Below are 23148 nucleotides of genomic sequence, written 5' to 3'. Positions count from 1 at the left end.
GTTTACCTTGAGAAAAATGTTAATGCGGCGAGGTGTTAAAAGGATAGTGTAGGGTTTCAAGTTAAGAACCTGAAATGTTAAATTGTAGCGCAATGTGTTAAATGTGTTTGAAAACAAGTGTAAGGTCGTGGGTATTGTATAATTCATGATCAGTGTCTGCGTTCACAAGTTGTTTTAGGGGTTGGACCTAAAACAAGAAGGTGAGGCCTTAATGGATTCTTCAGAGTCTAGGTCTTGGGGGTAAATACACTCAATTTGAGCGCTCCTTTAAGTCTATGTTGATCCCATATGGTTGAAGCATTCTCGCAAAATAGAGTGACCTTGACTGGTCACCTTATGATTTTACTTAGTGAGAATGACCTGACATACACATTGTGTGACGTGTCTTGTTATGTACTCCTAAACACCTTAGTGTTGTATTTCACTAACATGGTATCGCATTGCATATAGGCTTGAGTCCTAGTATAATTGTTGCATAACGCATATGAATTTTTTATTATGAAATTGGTGAGTGTTGTTACGTCTTGAGTCAGTGTGTGATTCATGTGAAATGTGATTGGTGATTGAAAAATGAATTTTAAATGATAAAGTGGTGAAGTGATGTGGATTGTATTAAGTTGAGCTATGTTATAAATATTTCTATAATGTATTTTGCTTATGTCTTTCTTTATCTGTATTTTATTTAGAAATGTGATAACTCATTTCCTATGTGTTATTTGTGTTTGGATCCTGTGATGATCTCGAACTCTATGTTCGTGAGAGCAGATGATTAGGTGGATGACTTTAAATAACCTTTTACTAGAGGATGCTGGAATATAATACTCTGATAGGATGTGTCATTGGGGCATGTGTTTCTGTTTTAATTGCATAATGTTCCAAACATGTTATTTTACTTTATTTTATTCCACTTCTTAACTTGAGTTCTTTTGTAAACTTGGATGACCTTGTTTTGAGCTGGAGATGTTTTTAATAAATTTTATTTGGTAACAGTGAAACGAATGTGACCCTTTTACCCACGTGAATTTGTTTAAGTGATTTGAAAAATTGATTTAATTAATTTTTTTTTTATTTTTATATGTATGTTTTGGTAGAGGGTGTTACTTATATATAACACAAAATTCTATGATAAAAAACATATAACTACTGAAATTAAATTCATACATGTATAGATGACACAACACTTCCTCTGTCAGTATGAGTTGTAATTTTTCATGGTGTTACAACTCTAACTTATTTTAATTATTCTACATCATGTAACTAAACACTTTAATTAATCACCAACTAATTAAACTAAAAATTCTATTTTAAACTAGTTATATTGTCATTTATGAAAATGCCCTCCACTTTAAACTCTTATGACTTAATTATCCCTTTTCTAATTCTATAAAATCTAGATCACCATAAGTCAACCTTAATTATCTCTACTTAATTTCTAGCTTTACTTATGTTAATTACTAATTTTCTTTCAAGCTTCTAATTTCTATTTCTAGACCAAAATCCAATTATTAACATCTAGGTCATTAATGAGTAGACCATTAATTGACTAGAGAATTTTCTCTGAATTATCCTTATTATTTCTAGACTTTAGCTTAAAAATTTAAGAGTTTAACCATGCCTAGGTATCCTATGGTAACATCTCATTTTTTTTTACCATTTCAATAGTCTAAAAACACTACCCAATCGCACAACAAAGCAATAACACTATCTACCACACACATGGAAAATTGAGATGTTACTGAAAAAAGATGATGGAACTCAATAAACCAAGAGGGGGGGGGATGAATTGGTTTTCAAACAAAACACATTTTTTAAAATAGAGTTGTGGAAAATAATTTTCTAAACAGATTGTATCACAAGACAAATATAAATCGAATGTAATTAATACTTAATCAATCATTCCTTGCACATGATCCTTCATTAACTTCCTTTCTTTCAAAAACACAAAACTTGAATCTTTTCAAACCTTGAATAAAACTTGAATGAGTTGATTAAACCTCAATGAGTAAAAGATATGAATCAAGAGACAAAGACACAATCTTTTATATTGGTTCACTCTTTATTTCTAGAGAAGCTAATCCAGTTATCTAATCTATGACCTGAATTAGATTTCCACTATGCATCAAGAATCCATACAAGCAATTTACAATTCCCACCCCGAAAAAAGAGACTAAGGCATCCAACACTAGGGCCCTCTGAGAATATAAGCAAAAGAGAACCCTACTCTTAGCCCAAACTAGAAAACCTTATTCTAGCGTGTTGTAAGCAATTCACACATAAACACAAGACCGTGTAAAAACCATACACATGACAAAAGACCAAGTAAGAGAGATACAACCTAATCAATATTTCCACAAAAACCTTGTTGGATTGAGAAGTTGATCTTCTTCTACTCAAAAGAAACAACTCACTTCCAAGAAAAGATCTTCTAAATCAAAAGATTAAGAAGTTGTTAGTTACTATAAAGCTTTTTTCTCTCTATCTCTTGTTCACCAATGAAAGTACGAAATCTTGTTCATTCTGAGGCTAAAAAGTAATTTTTGAGATGTATTAAGCATTCTCTAATGATCTCATGATGTGTAGATGTGAACACAAGTTGGTTATTTATAGAGAAAATAGTTATAATCTCCTGTAATCGATTAAATCTATAAGGTAATCGATTATTTCCACGAAGTAATCGATTTTATTATCTAAGTAATCGATTAAAGTGTTCATCCAACATCAGGAAAACCACTCAAGAACAATGTAATCGATTAGATGACATAAGTAATCGATTAAAGTGTTCTTGTTCACTTCTTAACAACTTAAACAAGAGAGAAGTAACCGGTTAATACATCTGGTAATCAATTAAAGCAGAGACTCCTGAAAAAATCAGTCATTGTCTCAAACAATAGTGTAATCGATTAAAGTACTATTGTAATCAATTAAACCGATACGAGACTTAACTCTTTAAGCTTCAAATAGCTTGTTGTAATCGATTACAACACCTCTATAATCGATTAAAACAAAGTTTTTTCCTTTGAAGAAATTTTTCTAACTTAGAAAATTTTCTTCACACACACATGCATTATGATGGTGCACAATGCAAAATAGATATCTAATGTACTAAGATACAACAATAAAGTTAACAACCGATACAAATGCCACTCAAAGGAGTTGGGCATGTAAAAGCCAAAACATCTTCTAAAGCTTCTTCAAACTTTTCCTTGAACTTCAAGCTTTAGCCTTAGGTTGTTCCATGTTGCTCATGTTACTGCTTCCCCTATCTCTAACAGTTACAACGACCATTGTAAAATTCACCATGGTCATGGTCGAAAGTAACGCTGAAGCTTTGGGGCATTATGGATTGCCCTTATGGTTGACCACAACCCTCATAAATTGACCATGATCGTGGTGAATTTACAACGTTTGTTGTCAAATTGTTAACACTATTATGAAGGGATTTATCATTTTATTGTGCTCGTGCTATTTACCGCAGTCGTGGTAAATATACCACGACCATGATCAAGTGTAGAGTCTTCAAATCTAAATATAATTGTGCAATTTCCAACTATTTCACTCAATTGAGCAATTGTACATCTGTAATACAAAACTAGTATCCAAACGTGAGTCTTGCCAAGAAAATGCATGCAAAAAAACTCACAAAATATCATTCAAAAAGTGGTTTATCAGGATTGATGCACAATGATTGCTTTTACAAAGTCTATAGACCTATCTATACCTTCATAAACATATCAGTCCAAAAAGGCACTCTACAAACGTTGTAAAATCCACCAAGGTCGTGGTCGGAAGTGACACTAAAGCTTTGGGGCATTGTGGATTGATTATGACCCTTATGGTTGACCATGATCCTCATGAATTAACCACGACCATGGTGAATTTACCACGACCATTGTCAGATTGTTAACATTGTTCTGGATGGATGTTATCATTTTATTGCACTCGTTTTGTTTCCCACAGTCATGGTAAATGTATCATGACCGTGATTAAGTGCAGAGTCTTCAAATCTTAATAAAATTGTGCAATTTCTAACTCTTTCACTCAATTGAGTAGTTGAACATATGCAATGCAAAACTAGTGTCCAAACGGAGTCCTGCCAAGAAATGCATGCAAGAAAAACTCACACAAAATATCACTCAAAAAGTGGTTTATTAGGATTGATGCCCAATGAAGAGACAAGTGGCGAAGGTGAAGTTATTTGGAGGTGGTGGCTTTGGTCATTTATTATCTCCAATTATTTCCTATTTATAGTTTCCATTTCAAATAACATACTAAGTGAAATAACTTGTCCTCTTATCATTAATTCAAATTTCTCTTCAAGAGGTGATGCTTATGCAACATGAGTTCAACCTCTTGATCCTTCAAGGCAAATTAATTGGGATGTTTATTCTATAATAGATATGGGATTGTGATAGAATTTAGATTATTGTAATTTTATTTATTTTGGTGTGAAATGGCACTATATGACAAAACAATGGAACTTATCCCACTTCCTTCAAACTTTTGTCCCTCTTTCTTTCTTTCTTTCTTTTTTTAAACTTGTTGAGTTTGACCTATGCTTTTTTCTCTTATCTCTTACAAGTCACAACGGGTGAGTTAGTTTTTCTGCTTCTTTGAAAAATTGGCAAATAGAAAATATTATTCATATTTATTTTCCCTTTTTAATTATGGTCATTGAGTTTTTAATCCTCTTTTAACGTTCTTTCTCTTTATCCTTGGTTCTTCTTCATTCATTTTACACTTTGGTTACTTTCACTTTTTTTTTGCTTTTAATTATAAAAATGTATTTTTTTCTCTTTATTTTTTGTTTTCAAAAAATTATATAAGAAACAATTTTTTTTTATTATATTCTCTTTTTACCTTTTATACAATCTTTTAGAAATACAAATATAGATACAACATATCTTCCGATACCTAAAGGACTCTTAATTGTTGTATTTTTTTCATGCAGTGGGAGCAAAGCCCAAAGTTAAATAAAGATTCAAGACACATGCTATTGAATTCTAAGACCACATAGGAGAATTTAGAGGGAACAAAATGAAATGTATGAAAAACAAAAAATGTAGATGGAATCAATTGGTGGGGTACACCTTCTCGTTTCGGATTTGGTGTGAGGTATACCATTGGTGGGGTATTTTTTTAGTACAACATTAGGAGGTTCCGCTTCATTTCATGCAACATGATTTTTTTTAAGGGTAAAAGGATGCGTAGAGTTCGCTATTTCAGCTGGCATGCAGTTTGTTGGAGTCTTTGGTTTCACAAGAACCACATTATTTTTCATGAAGAGGTGACAAATGCACATGTGATATTGTGGCAGATTCAGACCTTGTCTTGGTCGTGACTTCTATATATGAGTCATGAGATTGGCTTGTTCCTTTGTCAACTGGTGTTTGAAGTCATTGTTGTTTTAAGCTAATTGTGTTTTTATTTTCTTTTCGTTCTATTTTTTTATGTTTCAATAATGATGTATTCTTTTTTTGGGAATCATACCTTGTGACATCTTTTATTAATATATTAGTCTCATTTTTTCTTTCAAAACAAAATAATTAAATATTTATAAGAATATAAAATACTTAAAAATTAATATATGAAAAATATTTTAGTTATAAAAATATTTTTTAAATATTTGAAAAAATATACAGATAAGATATAAATTATAATTTGATCAATTATTGTAGTTCATGCTCGACATACAAAAATAAAAAATAAAAATCCTTTGCATCCCGTGAGTATAAAATTAAAAAACTACTCCAGTATTTAAAAAAAAAATCTTGTGCACTCACAGACGAATCAAACGGTCGTTCCTTTTGGGTCTGGCAATCTAACCCAAAGCCAAAGCCCATTTAAACCAATCTAACGTTAAACGCCGAAATTCAAATTCAAACTTGGGTCTCTCCCTCCCTCTTTCCCTTTCCATCACCACCATGTCGTCCTCCACCGTCGCCGGCGCGGACACTCCCACTCCGTCAAAAACCCAGTCGAAGCGCAGGAGGAGCCACGCCGATTTGACGTCCAGATTCGAGGCCTACAACCGGCTCCAGGGCGCGGCCGTGGCCTTCGGCGAGACGCTGCCGATCCCGGAGATTGTGGCTGTCGGGGGCCAGTCCGACGGGAAGAGCTCCCTCCTGGAGGCGCTCCTCGGGTTCCGTTTCAACGTCCGCGAGGTCGAGATGGGCACTCGTAGACCTCTTATACTGCAAATGGTCCACGATGCTTCCGCTCTCGAACCCCGTTGCCGCTTCCAGGTCCCTCATTTCGTGCTCTCTTGAATTGAATTTTGAATATTCTTTCAATTATCCAAGTTTGGCGCATTGTTTATTTCGGTTGGGTTTTGGAATTTGAATATTTCTTTCATGCTTGGGGTTAGTGTGTGGTGCATAAGTTAGAAGGGAGTGTGTCATTGGGAGTAATACAACAAATTGGAGTGTGTTTGGAAAGCAGTTGCCAACATTCAGGCCAAAGCTATGACATAGTTGCTTTGGCATTTTTGCTTTGGAAAGTGAAACACGTATCCAAACACACTCTTAGTTCTTTATATTATAACTATTGGTGAAATTGGTTTCTAAAGTTATGGAAAAGAAATTTTAGTGCCTGGAATTGAAAACTCCAATCCTTGACAATGTGTTTGAATTGATAGAAGAGGAATGGGATATAATGATGTTGTGCTCCATTGTTTAAGGTGTAGTACTGATGGAGGAAAAGATGACAAAAAATTGGTTAAGTTGGTTTGGATATGTAAAATGAAATCCATTTGAAGCACCCGTGAGGATGTTAGATTGCATAGTTTTTAGTCCTGAGGTGGGAGAAGTAGAACATTGGAGGGAGTTGTCAAGACTCTAGAGGGGTCTCATGGTATCAAGTCAAATGGCATCCACGTTGTTGACCTCACTAGTGACTAGTGAGCAACGGTTTTTTGTTGTTATAAGAATTAGTAAAATGAGGATGACATGTAATGGAAATTTTGTTCCCTTCTCTCATAACATTTTCAAACAAAGTATCGGAGACTTTATTGCATTATATTTTAATCCATTCCATTGGCTCAATTTGATTCCTAACTTTAACAACTATCAGGCAATTTAGTCAAAAACTTATGAGAAATGGAGAATAGAACATGACGGAATGTTACATTTCAGTCTATTTTCGTGCAAACACTACCTAAGGTAGATTTTGGTAAACAAAATAGAATGAAATGTATCATGTGTTTTGTTCTATGTATGGTGTATTTTAAAATGAAATCAGGCCACGAGATTAAAAAGTGGTTTTAATTTCATTAGAAATGTAAAACTAAGAAGAAATTAAAATGGATTGTTCTATTTTGTTTTGTTTGTATGATAAGCTAGTTTAAAGTTTTAAACAATTAACAATGCTGTTAAAACTGAACGAAACATTGATCTGGTGAGACTGGTAGGTTAAGGTTTAACATAACATCATAAAAACAATTCACGTGTAAAATTATCAAATTTATTGATTGCAGGTATAAAATTTATTTTGGCATTTTAAATGGTTTTAAGTTTTAACTGTTTCAAAGGGTATATCTTCTGAGATTAAACTAAAACTGATTCATGGTTAGACCACTTAGATGTAGTCCGGCTTTGACAGCATTTCTTTTAAATTTACAATTATTATTATATTATTTATTTATTTTTGGTATGCCAATATGTTTGATTATTGAGTATTGGAAATACAGGAGGAGGATTCAGAAGAGTATGGAAGTCCTGTGGTTTTGTCATCTGCCATTGCAGACATTATAAAGTCCCGAACTGAGGCACTTTTGAAGAAAACCAAGACAGCAGTTTCTCCTAAGCCAATTGTAATGAGAGCTGAGTATGCACATTGTCCTAACCTTACTATTATTGACACACCTGGGTTTGTTCTTAAGGTGAGAGCTTGAAATTTATGACAATTAGGTTTGGCATTTATGCTTGCTGGATTGTATTCATGGAAACTTATTTGGTACTGCAGGCAAAGAAGGGTGAACCAGATAACACGCCTGATGAAATCCTTTCTATGGTGAAGTCCTTGGCTAGTCCTCCTCACCGCATACTCTTGTTCCTCCAGCAAAGTAGTGTTGAGTGGTGCTCCTCATTGTGGTTGGATTCTATTCGCGAAATTGACCCAACATTTAGACGGACAGTGATTGTTGTCTCCAAATTTGATAACCGTCTCAAGGTATGAACAGTGCCTTTTCATTGCAACAGTAAATTTGATAATATATTTCTACAGTTGGCTTGTTGTTAAGAGAGATCTCATGGTAAATAATATTCTTGAGAATTTGGTCTTTAACCGAGTCTATTAGCATAATGCAATCCATGTAGCCGACCTTCATTTAGTGGTATAAGACTTTTGTTGTTGTATTTCTTTGGTCGGGGGCTTACTGAATCACACTACTCATTAAGTTATGACAGGAAAGATAAAAACTATTGTATGGCACCAACAAATGAAGCATTGTATGTCTTGTGGTTCTTGATGTTGCCATTAGGCTGCATAGGCTCAGTTTTAAATTGTGATTGCGGTTGTGGTTGCATTGCAGTCATGCAGTCTGCAGTCATCGCCGCTTGATGTGGTGGCCACTTAGACGCTGCTGCCACATCACTTTACAATTTGAAGTATATAGCGGGACAGAGTAAACTGTATTTTAGAGACTGATTTTAATGATCAGATATCCAATGCTTGCAGGAATTTAGTGACCGGTGGGAAGTGGATCGCTATTTGAGTGCGAGTGGTTACCTTGGAGATAACACTCACCCCTTTTTTGTGGCCCTGCCAAAGGACAGGGGTAATGTTTCAAATGATGAGTTCCGCAGGCAGATTTCTCAGGTAGATTCAGAGGTTCTTCATCATCTCCAAGAGGGTGTCAAGGGAGGTTTTGATGAAGAAAAGTTCAAGTCCTATATTGGTTTTGGCCGTCTGAGAGATTATTTGGAGTCTGAGCTTCAGAAAAAATACAAAGAAGCCGCCCCAGCAACCCTTGCTTTACTCGAGCAACGCTGCAGTGAATTGACTTCTGAACTTGCTAGAATGGATTCAAAAATACAGGCCACTTCAGATGTTTCCCATCTCAGGAAATCTGCAATGCTGCATGCAGCTTCTATCAGCAATCATGTGGTGGGTAATTGTTATGCGAAACATATATTTACCTAGACATGAGCTGATGAACTATATCAACAGTTGATAATAAAACCTTTTATTGTGATAGCATCATAGGACTCATCTATTAAAACTTTTTCTTCATTGATGGCCAAGTTTATTTTACAAGTTTCTGAAATGCTATTTAACGTTTTCTTCTGACTGATAATGTATCTATGTCATGTATATTACACCTTTCTCTTTGGACACCTTGGTTTAAAGTAAACTATTCGTGTGTAATCATGTATGATGTATCCTAAGCTTCTTTGCTGTTCACCTGCACAAATGAGCTGCAATTCTAAAAGTCTTTTATCAAATGGTGTCAAAGATTATGACCATTCATTTCAAGTTAATAATCTTTTGCAGGGTGCATTGATTGATGGTGCAGCAGATCCTTCCCCTGAGCTGTGGGGGAAAACAACTGTAGAAGAGAGGTCACGAAGTGGTATTGGGGTTTGGCCTGGTGTTACTGCTGATGTAAATCCCCCCAATGCTACTCTTCGTCTTTATGGGGGTGCTGCATTTGAGAGGGTGATGCATGAGTTTCGCTGTGCTGCATATTCCATAGAATGCCCCTCAGTGTCAAGAGAGAAGGTGATTTACTTTTCATAAACTCATGCGAGGAACATTTTATTTTTTCATTCAAGTAATCAAGTTTCAACTTCAAATTCTTGAGTATCTATTTAACAGGTTGCAAATATATTACTTGCTCATGCTGGCCGAGGTGGGGGAAGAGGAATAACAGAGGCTGCTGCAGAGATTGCACGAGCTGCTGCTAAATCATGGCTTGCTCCTCTTCTTGACACTGCTTGTGACCGGCTTTCTTTTGTCTTGGGAAGTTTATTTGATTTGGCTCTAGAAAGAAACTGCAGTCATGATTCAGAATGTAAGAGAAGCTCCTTAGTTTCTAGGTTCTTTGTCTTCACTTACATATTTCTCAAATAGTTGTTTCCTTCCCTGTTCTAACTCAGGCATCATGTCATTCCCTTGCATGGATCTGATTTCTAAAGCTAAAAGATTTTTCAAAGTGCCATTGGAAGTTGAAAAACTAATATTATTTTGTGTAGACGATGGAATATTTTATTGTCCTTCCAGAACTGAAATATATACAACAATATATGTTGTTCTATAATTTTAGCTTTTTATATGCTATTTTCTTTAGATAGAGATTCATTTTCATTTTATGTCAATTTCCTGAAATTTTCTTCAGTTGTCATTAGATTCTAACTATATATTGTTTATTTTGTGATAAAGCATACAGTTCTGTATAAGACGCTTATAGGGATGAGTAGTGATCTTGTTAAATTACTGATTAGAAAAGCTGACTGGTGCTTATTTTACTTGAAGGTGGTATTAAAGGAGATGACATGGATGGCTATGTAGGTTTCCATGCTGCTTTAAGGTGTGCTTATAATCGCTTCATAGGGGATCTTGCTAAGAAGTGCAAGCAACTTGTTAGGCACCACCTTGATTCAGTTACTAGTCCATACTCACAGGTTTGCTATTTTAATGACTTTCAACCATGTTCTGGCCCAAATGCACTCTCTTATAGCAAAGTCCTTGAGTTGAGTGATACTAGTTCAGCTTCCCGTGATGTAAGGAGGGATCAGGAAAATATACCTCCCGAAAAAAATGCTCAAGAAACCACACCAGGTAAAACAGGAGAAACCAGAGATGTTTTGAGAGAAAGTCACATAACTATCCCTGAGACCCCATCTCCAGATCAGCCAGGTGATGCAGCATTTGGGGTGGTTAAAAAGGAGCCTGGAATTTGCAATGACATGGGGCCAAGAAAGAGAGCGTCCAGAATGGGTGGGAATAGCAAAAATTCTGACAATGTTAGACTGCAAAATGGTGTCATTTTATTTGGAAATGGGGAGAGATCAGGTTCACCTTACTCAGATATCTGTGTTTCAGCTGCCCAGCATTTTGCACGTATTCGTGGAGTTCTTGTTGAGAGAGGCGTGACATCAACATTAAATTCTGGATTCCTAACCCCTTGGTAAGCTTCTGCCTTGTTTGAAATCAGTTTATTCCTAACCCCAAATGTGGGAGTTAAACTAGTGGTCATTTCAGTTTAAGCTATAAGCTATACCATGATAGGTAGCATGCTATCACTTCAGAAATACTCCAACGAATACCTTTCTGTAGAATGTTCTCACTTCAGTGATATTCCAATTAATACCTTTGTCCAAATTCAAAATGCCTTATGTCACTTTTTTTTTTCAAAAGCATCATGCCATTTCTCACTCATACTTACAGTTGAATTTATTCTCCTTTTATAGTTGATTTAGGTTCAGTTTGGATAAACAATGCTGGAAATACTTATAGAAGAAAAATTAATTGCATTTTCCCCATAAGTTAAAAATCAACTTATACACCATAATTTTTGTAAAAGTTAGATGAGAGATTCTATAAATTTAATTGTTTTAAGTTAATTTTAACTTATATAAAAAAAATTCAATTGATTTAACCTTCTTATTTTCTTTTTTTATAAATGCTTACGAAGAACTTTATTCAGCTAGGACCTTAATTTGATTTACAGAAGTTAGGTTGTTACTCAATAACTTCCTAATAAATACTGTATTTGCTGGTATTTCATGTTTCTTGATTTTGAATTATTTTTTCCCCTTAAACTTGTACCCTTTTTCAGCATACTGTAAGTGCTTACGAAGAACTTTATTCAGCCTCAGTATATGGAGCTTTCATTCTTCTTTATATGGAACAATAACACCCCACCTTTGTTCTGTTGCTTACTTTGTGCAGCCGAGATCGGCTATTCGTGGCTCTTGGCTTAGATTTATTTGCTGTGAACGATGAGAAATTCATGGACATGTTTGTTGCTCCGGGTGCCATAGATGTGCTAGAAAGTGAACGAGAGTCTCTCTCAAAGCGTCAGAAGATACTCCAGTCTTGCTTGAATGAGTTTAAAAACGTTGCTCGGGCACTATGATCAGAGTTATTACTAGCTTTCCAACCAGCCAAGATTTTTTGGCTATGCTTTCGGCAATTTATAATGCCAGTGAATTACTGTGCCTCAGTTCTTGCTTAACCAATTAGACAGTGACATGATACCAACATATTTTAGAGAGCCCCCCGTACCTCTGTATTTTATTGTATACCAAGTGCTGTGGAGCCCCTCCCTAATTTGGTATTACGCCCCTTTAATGAATGGAACTTGGGCAAAGCCACTCTTTGCCTGCTTGTGGGAAGCATTTATGCAACCGTGTGAGATTTTGACTTAAAATTGTATTTGAATAAATTTCTTAAATAGTACTTGTATGAGGAAAAGATTAAGGTAAAATGAATAAAATTTTGCTCACAAATTAAAATAAATTTAGAATTTAATAGTTATACATTAACAATATAAAATAATTTTATGTTGTCATCTTTTAAAAGTTACTGTTGAAATGGCTTTAATGTAATTATAGTAAAAATTAATGAACTTACCATATATATAGTCTAAGTTAAATTGCATATGTTTGATTTTAACTTATAGAGAAACTAAATTGCATAGAGCTATGTGGTACGGCTATGTGGTTTGTGTATGTATGGAATTTGTCACTTTTAATGTTAGTATTTCAAGACTTCTTTTAAAGAGAACTCAGAATGAAGGCATTGACAATGCTATTTTTTTAAGGCTTTAAAGATTTTAATTGTCCTTGTATAGCTTACTGGAAAGGGGTTGCTAAGGTGGTGGACACAGTTCCAAAACTTCTTGATGCAGCTCACGCATTCATTTAGTATTATAATAAATGATTTGGCTTCTAAAAGAAAATAAATAGAAAATTTGGAATGCGGTATGTGGTGTGGTGAATTTGTCCAACCAGAATCTTATAACCTGCATTCGGAGGCTGACCTGAAGTGCAGTCACTTTCATATGGCTTGCTGAATGCCAGTGGCATGACAATCCTCATTGCAAGTTTATAGAAGGATATGGAGCTATTTCCCCTTTTGGGTTGAATTGCATATTATTTGGACAAGGGATAATAATAATATCAATAAAAGAAATGCAAGTCTACGCTTCTAGAAATGAATGAGCATTTGCAATTTTGAGTGTTTTCTTGTTTGTAATGATGATCATCACATCATGTATTACTTAAAGCAGAAAACAAGCCAAGGCAGGCACTGAGCAGCTCTAAATTAAAAGGGAAAGACAGCTATAAAATGTAAGCGCGCTCTCAGCATTATTCATGAGCCTCTAAAATGGCAAATATTAAAGTTTGTACTAAGTGGTCCTTACCTCTTCTTACTCCTTTTCCCACGCAGATGGCTTGTTGCTGAGCACACTTTCCGGCTCTCATATTATCATCACAATTGCATGAGTGAATTTATGGGTCTCATTCATGGTGGCTACGAGGTATCTTATATCAAATTCTGATTTTAATCACTGCTTGCTGGAAGCATTGAATGGTTTGTAACCTTAATGGGAAAAGAGAAGGACTAATTTTGGGTCAGTTGAGGCAGAGTTTGGCCTTCTGTAGCCTGTGCCTAACACATTTGTTTTTAGCTAAGGCTGATGGATTTCTTCCCGGTGGTGCAAGTTTCCATAATTGCATGACTCCCCATGGTCCTGATACCAAGTCATGAGGTATGGTTTTCCAAACATTCATGCAGCCATTATTAAGATGACAAGTACGAGTAAACCTTTCTATTTCTTGATTATACAACATCTTCACTTTAATTCCTGATTTTGTAGAATGTCATTCACTTCAATGCATGTTTGGACCCGTCTCCCATCCTTTCCAAAATCACGTCCTATATTCTCTTAACCCAAGCTTCTTTTATTAGCTTCTGATTTCTACCTCACGAAAGTTTTTACCATAGTGACGTGGAACCAGACATGCTATTAGTTCTTTTTAGAGTGAAACTTCATGAAAAATAAAGTGGAAAATGATTAAAATGAACGACTTTTTACAGATTCTGTGACAAACACTTATAATTTCAGAAACTATAATGGGGTTTACTCCAGATACAAAGCTTAGTTATGTGTCATTTGTTGATTTGGTTTAAGTACTAAAGATGCGAAAACATGAATTTATGATCTTCTAGTAATGCATGTGTTGGCACTTGGTTTACAGGCTACCATTGCAGGAGAGAATGATGTAGGACCTTCCAAGATCACTGACACAATGGCTTTTATGTTCGAATCGACTTTGATACCCCAGCTTAGTCAATGGGCCCTAGAATCATCATTCTATCAAGATTATTACCAATACTCATTTTTTAGTTGGAGCTTGGAGGGCATTATTAGCTTTTACCTAAATTTTAGAACAAAAATATCCATGTGTCTCTCCTATTCTGTTTTAGTGAAATTGAAATAGGAATATTACTGTAATATATATATATATATATATATATTTTTTTTTTAAAAAAATTCTCTCTCCGGTCACATACGTAACATTTCTGAGCGTCGTTTCTTCTTTTTCCATTCTGAAGATGTTCGCTCTCTTAGTTTGATTGGGTTTCGGCCTTTTGGGTTCACCTTGCTTTCGGTGTGTTTATCTTAGCGTTTCCAGTGCTTGATATCCACTCTCGAAAAATGCTTCAACCATTACTTTGGTTTCTTGCCTTACTTTGTTTCAACGTACACTTTCCGAAAAATCAAAAACACTTCAATCTCCACTCTCCAATCTCACTCGAGGTAAGCCTGTTTCTTACGCCTCTGTTTGCATTCCCTTTGTTTTCGTTGTCGACATTCCTAATCCATTTTTAGGGTTTCAATTGCAGAATATCTGAAAGGTGAAATTTTTCATTCGATCTGGGTTTGGGCCCTCGTTGCCTCGTTCCGTTTTCTGCATTTGGTTCGTTTGCTAGTTTGGGTTAATTATTAGATGCCACATTTGATGATAGGATTTGGTTCGAACATAATAGTTGGCCACCGTTCTGTTGAATTCCGAAAGTTTTGTTAGGGTCAAACACAAATTCCCAACCACCTGTTAAGAAGGAAAGGCACCTACCAATAATTCTTGGTATTTTTTCTAACAACTATATCTCAATTCCTTAACTCATTCTTTCATTTCAATAGTTCTTGTTATTTTTACTTTTATTTATTTTTTTATTTTTTATCTCTTTGATGACTGAAAGTATACAATAACATTATATGGTTACTTTTTTTTCTTGAATTTAAATTAATGGAATATAAAATTATAGTGGCAGCTACTCATTAGAAATTTTTTTATGGCTTGCATATAGCTCTAGTAATTGAGTTTTTCATAAGATAAATATCCATCATTTTGACTTCTTACTCATGAGTGTTCAATTGACGTGTTTATTTTGTTTCGTTGTGTGAGTGGGTGTAAGATGTACATTATAATGGTGTCTTAGAAAATTATTTGCTACATTCATTTTGTAAGTGTATGATTACATTCCTAAATTACTTCCAATTTATATAGCTTTTTCCATGTGTGATGATGTAAATAATTTTTTTCACTCGGTTGATAGATTAGATGATGGAATATACCAGCAGATCTTGACCCTCTTGATTGTAGAGTTTGCACTGTCTAAGGTTGCTCTATTTTTAGAGCCTAAACTACACTAGCAAGGCTAGAAAATTTTACAACTACATTGACCAAAAGATTGATAGAAAGGAAATCTATTATGTGAAGAAGTTCTACTTTGATTGGTGCCTTCGAATGACTTTATTTTTTATTGGTGAAGTTCTATTTATTGTTGTATATATATTGGGCAAAGCAATTCAATGTTATGTGATATTTATTGTAAACAATTTTGAGTTTGTATGCATTATTATTTTAAGAGAGACATGATCAACAATGGCCTTAGTCTTATTAAAGGACAATCTTTTGCTTATTTTTTGGTACCAAGCTTCATATGTAGAGAAGAATGAGCAAGGGAAAATATTTTTTTTTTTAACAAAGTTAATATTATTAACTCAATGTACTAAGTGGTGACCCCCTGCCAAGCAATACACTAAAACGTTTCCAAAACATTGAAAATAAACCACATGATAGCTCCACCCAATTTGACATGTAACCTGCATAATGCATACCCCAAGGCCTAACACCTTTACAAATTTACAAACCGATTAAAGAACCTACCCCCATGAAATGGTGTCCATAACCTCATGATCATACATAAGCAAACCACAAGCCCACAACGTACCATGCTCCACTCATATTATCACGAAATAGGTATATCGTATACCAATTACCAATAACCATACAAATAATCTTTAGGAAAATAGAATCAACCACGGCTTAATGAAAAAAAATCTTATCCAATTAATTTTATACTTAACAAAACATAGGCTTAGATTGAACATATTGCCCAACAATATTCTACTAAAAAAAATCAACAATATTCTGATAAAAGAACTACATTACTTGAAGATCCACTTCCAACTCTTGAAACAACAATAAAGATCTTCACGCAATCCCAACTTTAAGATCCACTAAACTCAACCGAAAGAAGAGCAACTTTCTCTGTTAATAACACTTTCTCCAACATTGTCATCCTATTAAGTTACATGAAAAACAGGTAAACAAAATGTATTTAACGAGTCATGGTAAACACTCGTAAAGGCTAGTTGTTAACTAAACAAGTTAAATAATGATTAAAGCTTACTACTTATTTGGAGATTGAGAAGGCAACACTTCATCATTCTTTTTTTTTTTGGACAATTTTGTGAGTCGTGATTAGTTGCACCACAATCAGGAACATGACAACGATGTGGCTTCTTTGCAACTTCAACTCCACCTTTTGGCCTTGATCCTCTGGTTGACCTTTTGTTTTAGATATCACAGGATTTTCAACATCACACTAAGTCATTTAAACTTACACCATGTTCCAACCTAATTGAATGTTCTTGAACTTCAAGCATGCCTTTTACCAACTCAATAACTCTCTAACTCTTTAGTAGCAGCTTTAACTCGATCTTTTGTCTTTAAACATTCACCTTCTAGACATTGAACTGGAGAATGAATCTCAACAAGGGAGTTATCATTGAAATTAATTATGTGACTATATGTTGGGATTAATGAAGTTTCTCGTCTCCATCGAAAAGGAAAGTATTTTTTCGGGAGACAAAAATAATTATTTTTTAATAGCACTTGAATAACATGCCTACATAGTATTCCAGAGAACTCAAATTCTTTACAAGAACATTAGATTGATACTTCTTCTATCCAATGTACGGAACAACCTCTATCAAGTTTGGTATGATGTCGCACTAGGTAGGAGTTGTTACTAATTTTAGTCGCTGTATATTTTGTAGATAACTCAATCTCATTTTGGAACAACTCAAAGGCATTAGGTGTGAGTATTGTTGCAACATGGTCCTCAATGGGAAAACTTGTTCTAATGGGAGGGTTATGGTACCTTTGACACATTCGGGTCTCTTCACTAGCTTGATTTCTAATGTTGACAGCAACACCAACCTACACACAAAAAATATTAAATAATTAACAAATTTATATGATAATTGGTTCAAGGAATAAAGTGCTCACAACAATTAATACTTAGGAGATAGTTGATACTTGATTTACAAAATCCACCAAACTTGTTTTAACATCTAAGAATTTTTCTATATATGAATTTATAGACTCTGAACTCCTAGTTGTTGTCATTCCAACAAAAAACTAGTCTTTTAAATAGGCCGATGCCCAAAATTGGCGATGAGAATAAATCAAGTCAATATTGATGGAAGCTTGCTTGTGGGGATTCTATGGAGGCTGGATCTTTGAGCTTCAATGAGGTCCTTCAATGGTGATTTTACACTATGGAGATGCAGCGGAAGGCAAAGGAGAAGAGGAGAGGGGAGGCACCATCCACTAGGGAATAAGCCAAGGAAGAAGGAGCTTCACCACCAAGAATTGCCTTGGATAAGAAGCTTGAAGAGGATGCTTTAATGGAGGAAAAGAAAGAGAGAAGGGGGGAGCACGAAATTGAAGGAATAAAAGAGGGAGAGAAGTGGAACTTTGAAGTGTATCTCATAAGACTTTCATTCATCAAAGTTACAACAAGTGTTACATATGCTTCTATTTATAGACTAGGTAGCTTCCTTGAGAAGCTTCTTTGAGAAAACTTTCTTGAGAAGCTTCTTTGAGAAAACATCCATGAGAAGCTAGAGCTTAGCTACGCACACCCCTCTAATAACTAAGCTCACCTCCTTGAGAAGATTCCTAAAGAAGCTAGAGCTTAGCTGCACACACCTCTCTAATAGTTAAGCTCACCTCCTTGAGATGAGAAGTTAGAGCTTAGCTACACACCCCCTATAATAGCTAAGCTCACCCCCATGACAAAATACATGAAAATACAAAAAAGTCCCTACTACAAAGACTACTCAAAATGCCTCAAAATACAAGGCTAAAACCCTATACTACTAGAATTGCCAAAATACAAGGCCCAAACGAAGGAAAAACCTATTCTAATATTTACAAAGATAAGCGGGCTCATACTTAGTCCATGGGCTCAAAATCTACCCTAAGGCTCATGAGAATCCTAGGGCCTTTCCTTGGATCTCTGGCCCAATCTACTCGGAGTCTTCTATCCAATGCCCTTGCGAGGTAGGATTGCATCATTCCCTCCAACTTGGAAAGAATTTGACCTCAAATCCCGAGGTTCTTCATACTCTGGGCTCCTTCCCTCGACACCTGTAAAAAGAAAAAAAAAACATATGTATTAGTGGTGTTTGGTATGTTGAAGGAAGGTAAGGTCTGAAAACCCATTTCCTGGGCATCTTCCCATGAAGGAACATGGTTCCTCACCAACTTAATGAGTGGTGCTACAAGTATAGAAAAATATGGGACAAACCTTTTGTAAAAGTTTGTTAAGTCATGGAAGCCCCAAATTTTTCTTATACTTGGTGGAGTGGGCCACTCAGGAATGGCCTTTATTCTCTTAGGGTTCATGGGAACCCCTTGATCACTATTTGAAAAAATAAGAAAAGTAATGCAATACAACATACCTTTTTCTGTATTTTCATATTGATTATTCATACCAAAAAGTATGACAAACCTAAGGTGTCCCATATGAGTACCTAAGTTTGTATTGAAACTAAAAATAAGAACAAACCTACCTAATGGTTCCCTATGCACACACACCATGAAGATGTTGGGTACACGAGTGATTTTACAAAAGAGGGTTGCACCATTCAAAACATTCATCATACTAACTATTTTAAGGACTTGGTGCCTAATAATACCTATTTTGGGCACCAACAAAGCACAAGGATTTAAGCTCTTGCGAACCAAACCCTCATCCAACAACTTCTTTACTTGAGGAATAAACTTAAGCGCAAGAGGTGTGGCAATGCTAGCAAGTGTCTTTTTACAAAAGAGAAAATGTGGAGGTTGTCTAAGAGGGAAAGTTTCTTTAATGTTTGTCTTTATTGTAAAATGAGTTTCCTTCATAGCTAAACTCTTGGAGGAGGCACTTACCTCCTTACACTTCTCTTTAACCACTAATGGTTGTCCTTCTTCTTGGGGGTAGATTTCTTCACTAGATTCTTCCCCTTTTGCTTCTTCACTTTCACTAGAGGAAGGTGAAGTAGTAGCCTCATCTTGGCTACTATAAATGTCTTGGCCCCTCATAATCATGGTTTTTGTGGTGGGGCATTGAGAAGTAATGTGTTCTCTTCCAAGACATTTAAAGCACTTTATAGAGCTAGTTTTCTCTTGCATACTAGTCTTAGGGGCTTGCTTTTCTATTGTCTTCCCCTTATCATCTTTGGGCTTAGAAGGTGTCACCCCTAAGATGCCTTGACCTTGGTCTTTCTTTGGATAAGAGTGAGAGCCATAAGATTTTGAAGTAGACTTCTTTTTAAGTTGTTGCTCTACCCTTATTTCCCAATCTAAGTTAGCCTCTACATTATCCTTCCCATGGAAGTATGGAAGGTTAATGTTAGCCTCTTGAGGCTTTCTTTCCTTTTCTCTTCTATGGGAGTGAGGTCTAAGATGTGACTTATGCCTTCCTTCATAATAGTCACGAAGTTCTTCACTTAGGCTCTTGCAAGAGTTATGACTACTATAGGAGGCATGTTTTTCTCTTTTCATTTCTTTCATTATTTTTCTTCTTTCTTCCTCTCTTATTTTCTTTCTTTCATCTTGACTTATTTCTTCCACTCTTTTTTTTTCCTTTTTCTTTTCTCTCTTGTTTTTCTTTCCATAACTTGAGGGAACTCAACTCATCTAAGATTCTAGATAAAGGGTCTTTATGACTAGTACCCTCGCCATTAACATTAGATGAATGATGATTCATGTTGGTTCCTAAGTTGTGGTTCTTTCTTGTTAGAGTTTTGAAAACAAAAGGTAAAATAAACTATGGTTGAAACTAGCCAAAATAAACACTAAAAGAGGTGTGAAAGATAAGGTAAAAAACTAATTGGTTGAAGGAAATTTATCTAGACGGTTTGACAATGGAAGGTAAAGGAAATAAGCTATGAAAGTAAGCAAGAAATGTAAACTAGGCGAATCCTAAGAGTGTTTGGATGACCACATTCAAGGTTCCCAACAAAACACTCACTATCCTAAGGAAAAATTGCCTAAAATTATTACACACAAATGGAAGTTTGGTAACCTATTGGAGGCTCCCACACACTTCCAATGAAAGACCTTTTTGTTAGAAAACTTGAAAGCAATGAAGGTAAGTAAATTGCAAATTACAAAATTACAAAACAGTCCTCAATTTTAGTGGTTGTTCTCTTTTTGGTGATTCACTCAATTTGGAGTGCTTCTTAGTCCAATAGCTCTTAAGGTGGTTGGCCCCTTTCTTCTTGACTCAAATTCTTCAAGGGATGGCACCAATCCTCCTTCCAATTCCTTATATGGCAACCCACAAACAAGGAAACAAAGAGACAAGCAATAACCAAAGACAAAAAAAAAATGAAATGAAAGCTAAACCAATGGAGTTTTAACAAGATAATTTTTCAAGGATTACTCAACAATTAAAGCAATGAAAAGGACATAGAAGCAAGCTAGGACTCAAAGAGAAACTTAGAATGGCTCTAGAGTAGAGTAAAAAAAATATAAAAAAAGACTCAACAAACCTCTAGCTTTGGCACTTGTTTTCACAATAATTTTCAATTGAAATTTCAGAACTAAGATTGGTATAACATAGGAACCAATTATAGAATAAATTTCGAGCCAAAACAACAAACACACTTTCCTTTCACTTTTTTTTCCTGGATATTTATTTTTCTGCCAACTTGTGTGATTTTTAGTATTTTTTCCTTTTATCCAAATCACTTGGTTCTTTTTGTATAACTTTTTTTTCAGATGTCTAGAAAATTCAGTAAAAATTTCAGCTCAAAATTAGAAGTAACCAATTCTCAGTAATTTTTACAAGTTTGTATGTCCAAGATGCCAGCACCAGCGATTTTTTTTTTAAGCATGGTATATTGATTGCCTTGGGCTTACTTTCAACCTTCCTATGTATGTCGAACTCACTAGTATTGTTTACCACAGTTTTAGGAGTTCAATATTCACTTAGGATCAACATTTCAGCCAGCAATTCAATCACCAAAACTCAAATTCACAATAGACACAATCATAAGGAAACCTAAAAGTTCAAGAAAAGGTTCACAATCAAAGACTCTCTTAGAATTTTGCATGAACATGTTAAGGACTAATTAACATGAAAGATTTGACTCAAATCAAATAATAGGCTAAAAGAATTTAATACATTCATGAAAAAATGAGTTAGACAAAGAAACAAGAAAATAAAATTCAGCACAACATAAGAAATCTTATGTGACAAGTTTCATGACTAGACATGACTTCTATGACAAAACTACAATAGTTGAACAAGTGATGAGGACATGACCAAGAGCAAGGGCAAGGATCCACTTGAAGGACTTGGAGGGCCTATGACAAGGGCTAGAGTAAGGAAAGCCAAGGAAGCTCTTCAACAAGTGTTGTCCATACTATTTGAATACAAGCCCAAGTTTCAAGGAGAAAAGTCCAAGGTTGTGAGTTGTATCATGGCCCAAATGGAGGAGGACTAAATGGCACCACTTTGTCTCAATATTAGAGTGTTTAGTTTGTCTAAATAATGACCCAATCCTTGTAAAGTTGGCTGACCAAAAATATGTTTTGGGTTAATCAACTAAAAGGGCTTTAGTAGGTTTAGTTCAAGTTGTAATAAGGGCCCAATTGGCAACCTAGGCATCAGCCTTTTGGGAGACCAAATGGTGGTTGACTTGTTGACTGTTGGGGGTGACTTTTGGTTGTCACAATTTCAGTTACACTCAGCCATTAAGTTTTTTTTTAATTCCCTAGGTTAATGGCATTAAGTTATTTTAATTCTAGGTTAGTGGGTCATTACTAAAATCTGCTGTAAAGCTTCTATATAAGCTGAACCATTTTATCAATAAACACAAGTTGAGTTTTATTCAGAAAATTAGAGTTTATCTCTTTTATCTTAGTGAGAGTGATTCTCCTAAATTCTTGAGTGATTCAAGAACACCCTTGCTGTATCAAAGGACTTTCACAACCTTTGTGTGTTGCCCTCGCTGGAAAGAGTGATTCTTTCCTTCCTTTCATCTTCACCCTTGTTCTTTCAAACCACAATTCCAAAAAATCCACCTCTGCCCAGAATTATCTCGTGGTCATAACTCCCATTTTACGCACTCAAATTAAGTGATTCTTGAGCCTAAATTGAATTTCAAAACGAGACCTTTCACCTCGTTTTGGAATCACCTCATTTCGAGCCCTGTAGCTTCAGTTATTGCCATTTCTATATTTCTGTCCAGCCACCACTTAGCCTACGTTTTACCATCCCATTCATCCATTTTATGCCAAGAACCACCTTATTAAGACCCACGAAATTAACCACCTTATTTTCCATCCTTTCCTTAATCAATTTCCGCATTTTCCATCAAGGTTTAATCCTAGACGATCCTAAGTCAGCCCTTGTGCCATGAGGATTCATATCATTTGGTAATCAGAGCTCCGGTTCTAGGATCAACACTTCCTTTGCTGGAAAATATTGGGTAACATCCTTCTTTATTCTCTTTGCCATTTATATTACCTTCTTATTCATATATATTTTTTAGGCTGAACCATTGCA

At 35.2% G+C, this 23148-nt stretch overlaps 1 protein-coding gene and 1 long non-coding RNA gene across 2 annotated transcripts; both read left to right on the top strand.

Annotated features, from left to right (window-relative positions):
- Positions 1–5789: 5789 nt before the first annotated feature.
- On the top strand, positions 5790–12427 carry LOC114378532 (dynamin-related protein 5A-like). Its single transcript, XM_028337137.1, has 8 exons — positions 5790–6242; positions 7685–7876; positions 7960–8166; positions 8674–9102; positions 9490–9717; positions 9814–10009; positions 10471–11125; positions 11890–12427. The coding sequence occupies exons 1-8, from the start codon at positions 5922–5924 to the stop codon at positions 12074–12076; spliced, it is 2415 nt and encodes an 804-aa protein (XP_028192938.1). The 5' UTR covers positions 5790–5921; the 3' UTR covers positions 12077–12427.
- Positions 12428–14514: 2087 nt separating this feature from the next.
- LOC114378264 lies at positions 14515–15890 on the top strand. The gene is made up of 3 exons (XR_003659287.1): positions 14515–14767; positions 14854–15095; positions 15568–15890. It is a non-coding gene; the product is annotated as an uncharacterized LOC114378264 (long non-coding RNA).
- The last annotated feature ends 7258 nt before the right edge of the window (positions 15891–23148 follow it).

Source organism: Glycine soja, chromosome 12 (genome assembly GCF_004193775.1).
Source record: "Glycine soja cultivar W05 chromosome 12, ASM419377v2, whole genome shotgun sequence".
In the NCBI taxonomy this organism is placed as follows: domain Eukaryota; kingdom Viridiplantae; phylum Streptophyta; class Magnoliopsida; order Fabales; family Fabaceae; genus Glycine; species Glycine soja.
This window is presented reverse-complemented; position numbering and strand designations above follow the sequence as displayed.

Coding starts and splice junctions, on each gene's coding strand:
- LOC114378532 (XM_028337137.1), top strand. CDS start 5,922: ATGTCGTCCTCCACCGTCGCCGGCGCGGACACTCCCACTCCGTCAAAA. Junction 8,167..8,673: donor AATTTGATAACCGTCTCAAG/GTATGAACAGTG, acceptor CAATGCTTGCAG/GAATTTAGTGACCGGTGGGA. Junction 10,010..10,470: donor CTGCAGTCATGATTCAGAAT/GTAAGAGAAGCT, acceptor TTTTACTTGAAG/GTGGTATTAAAGGAGATGAC.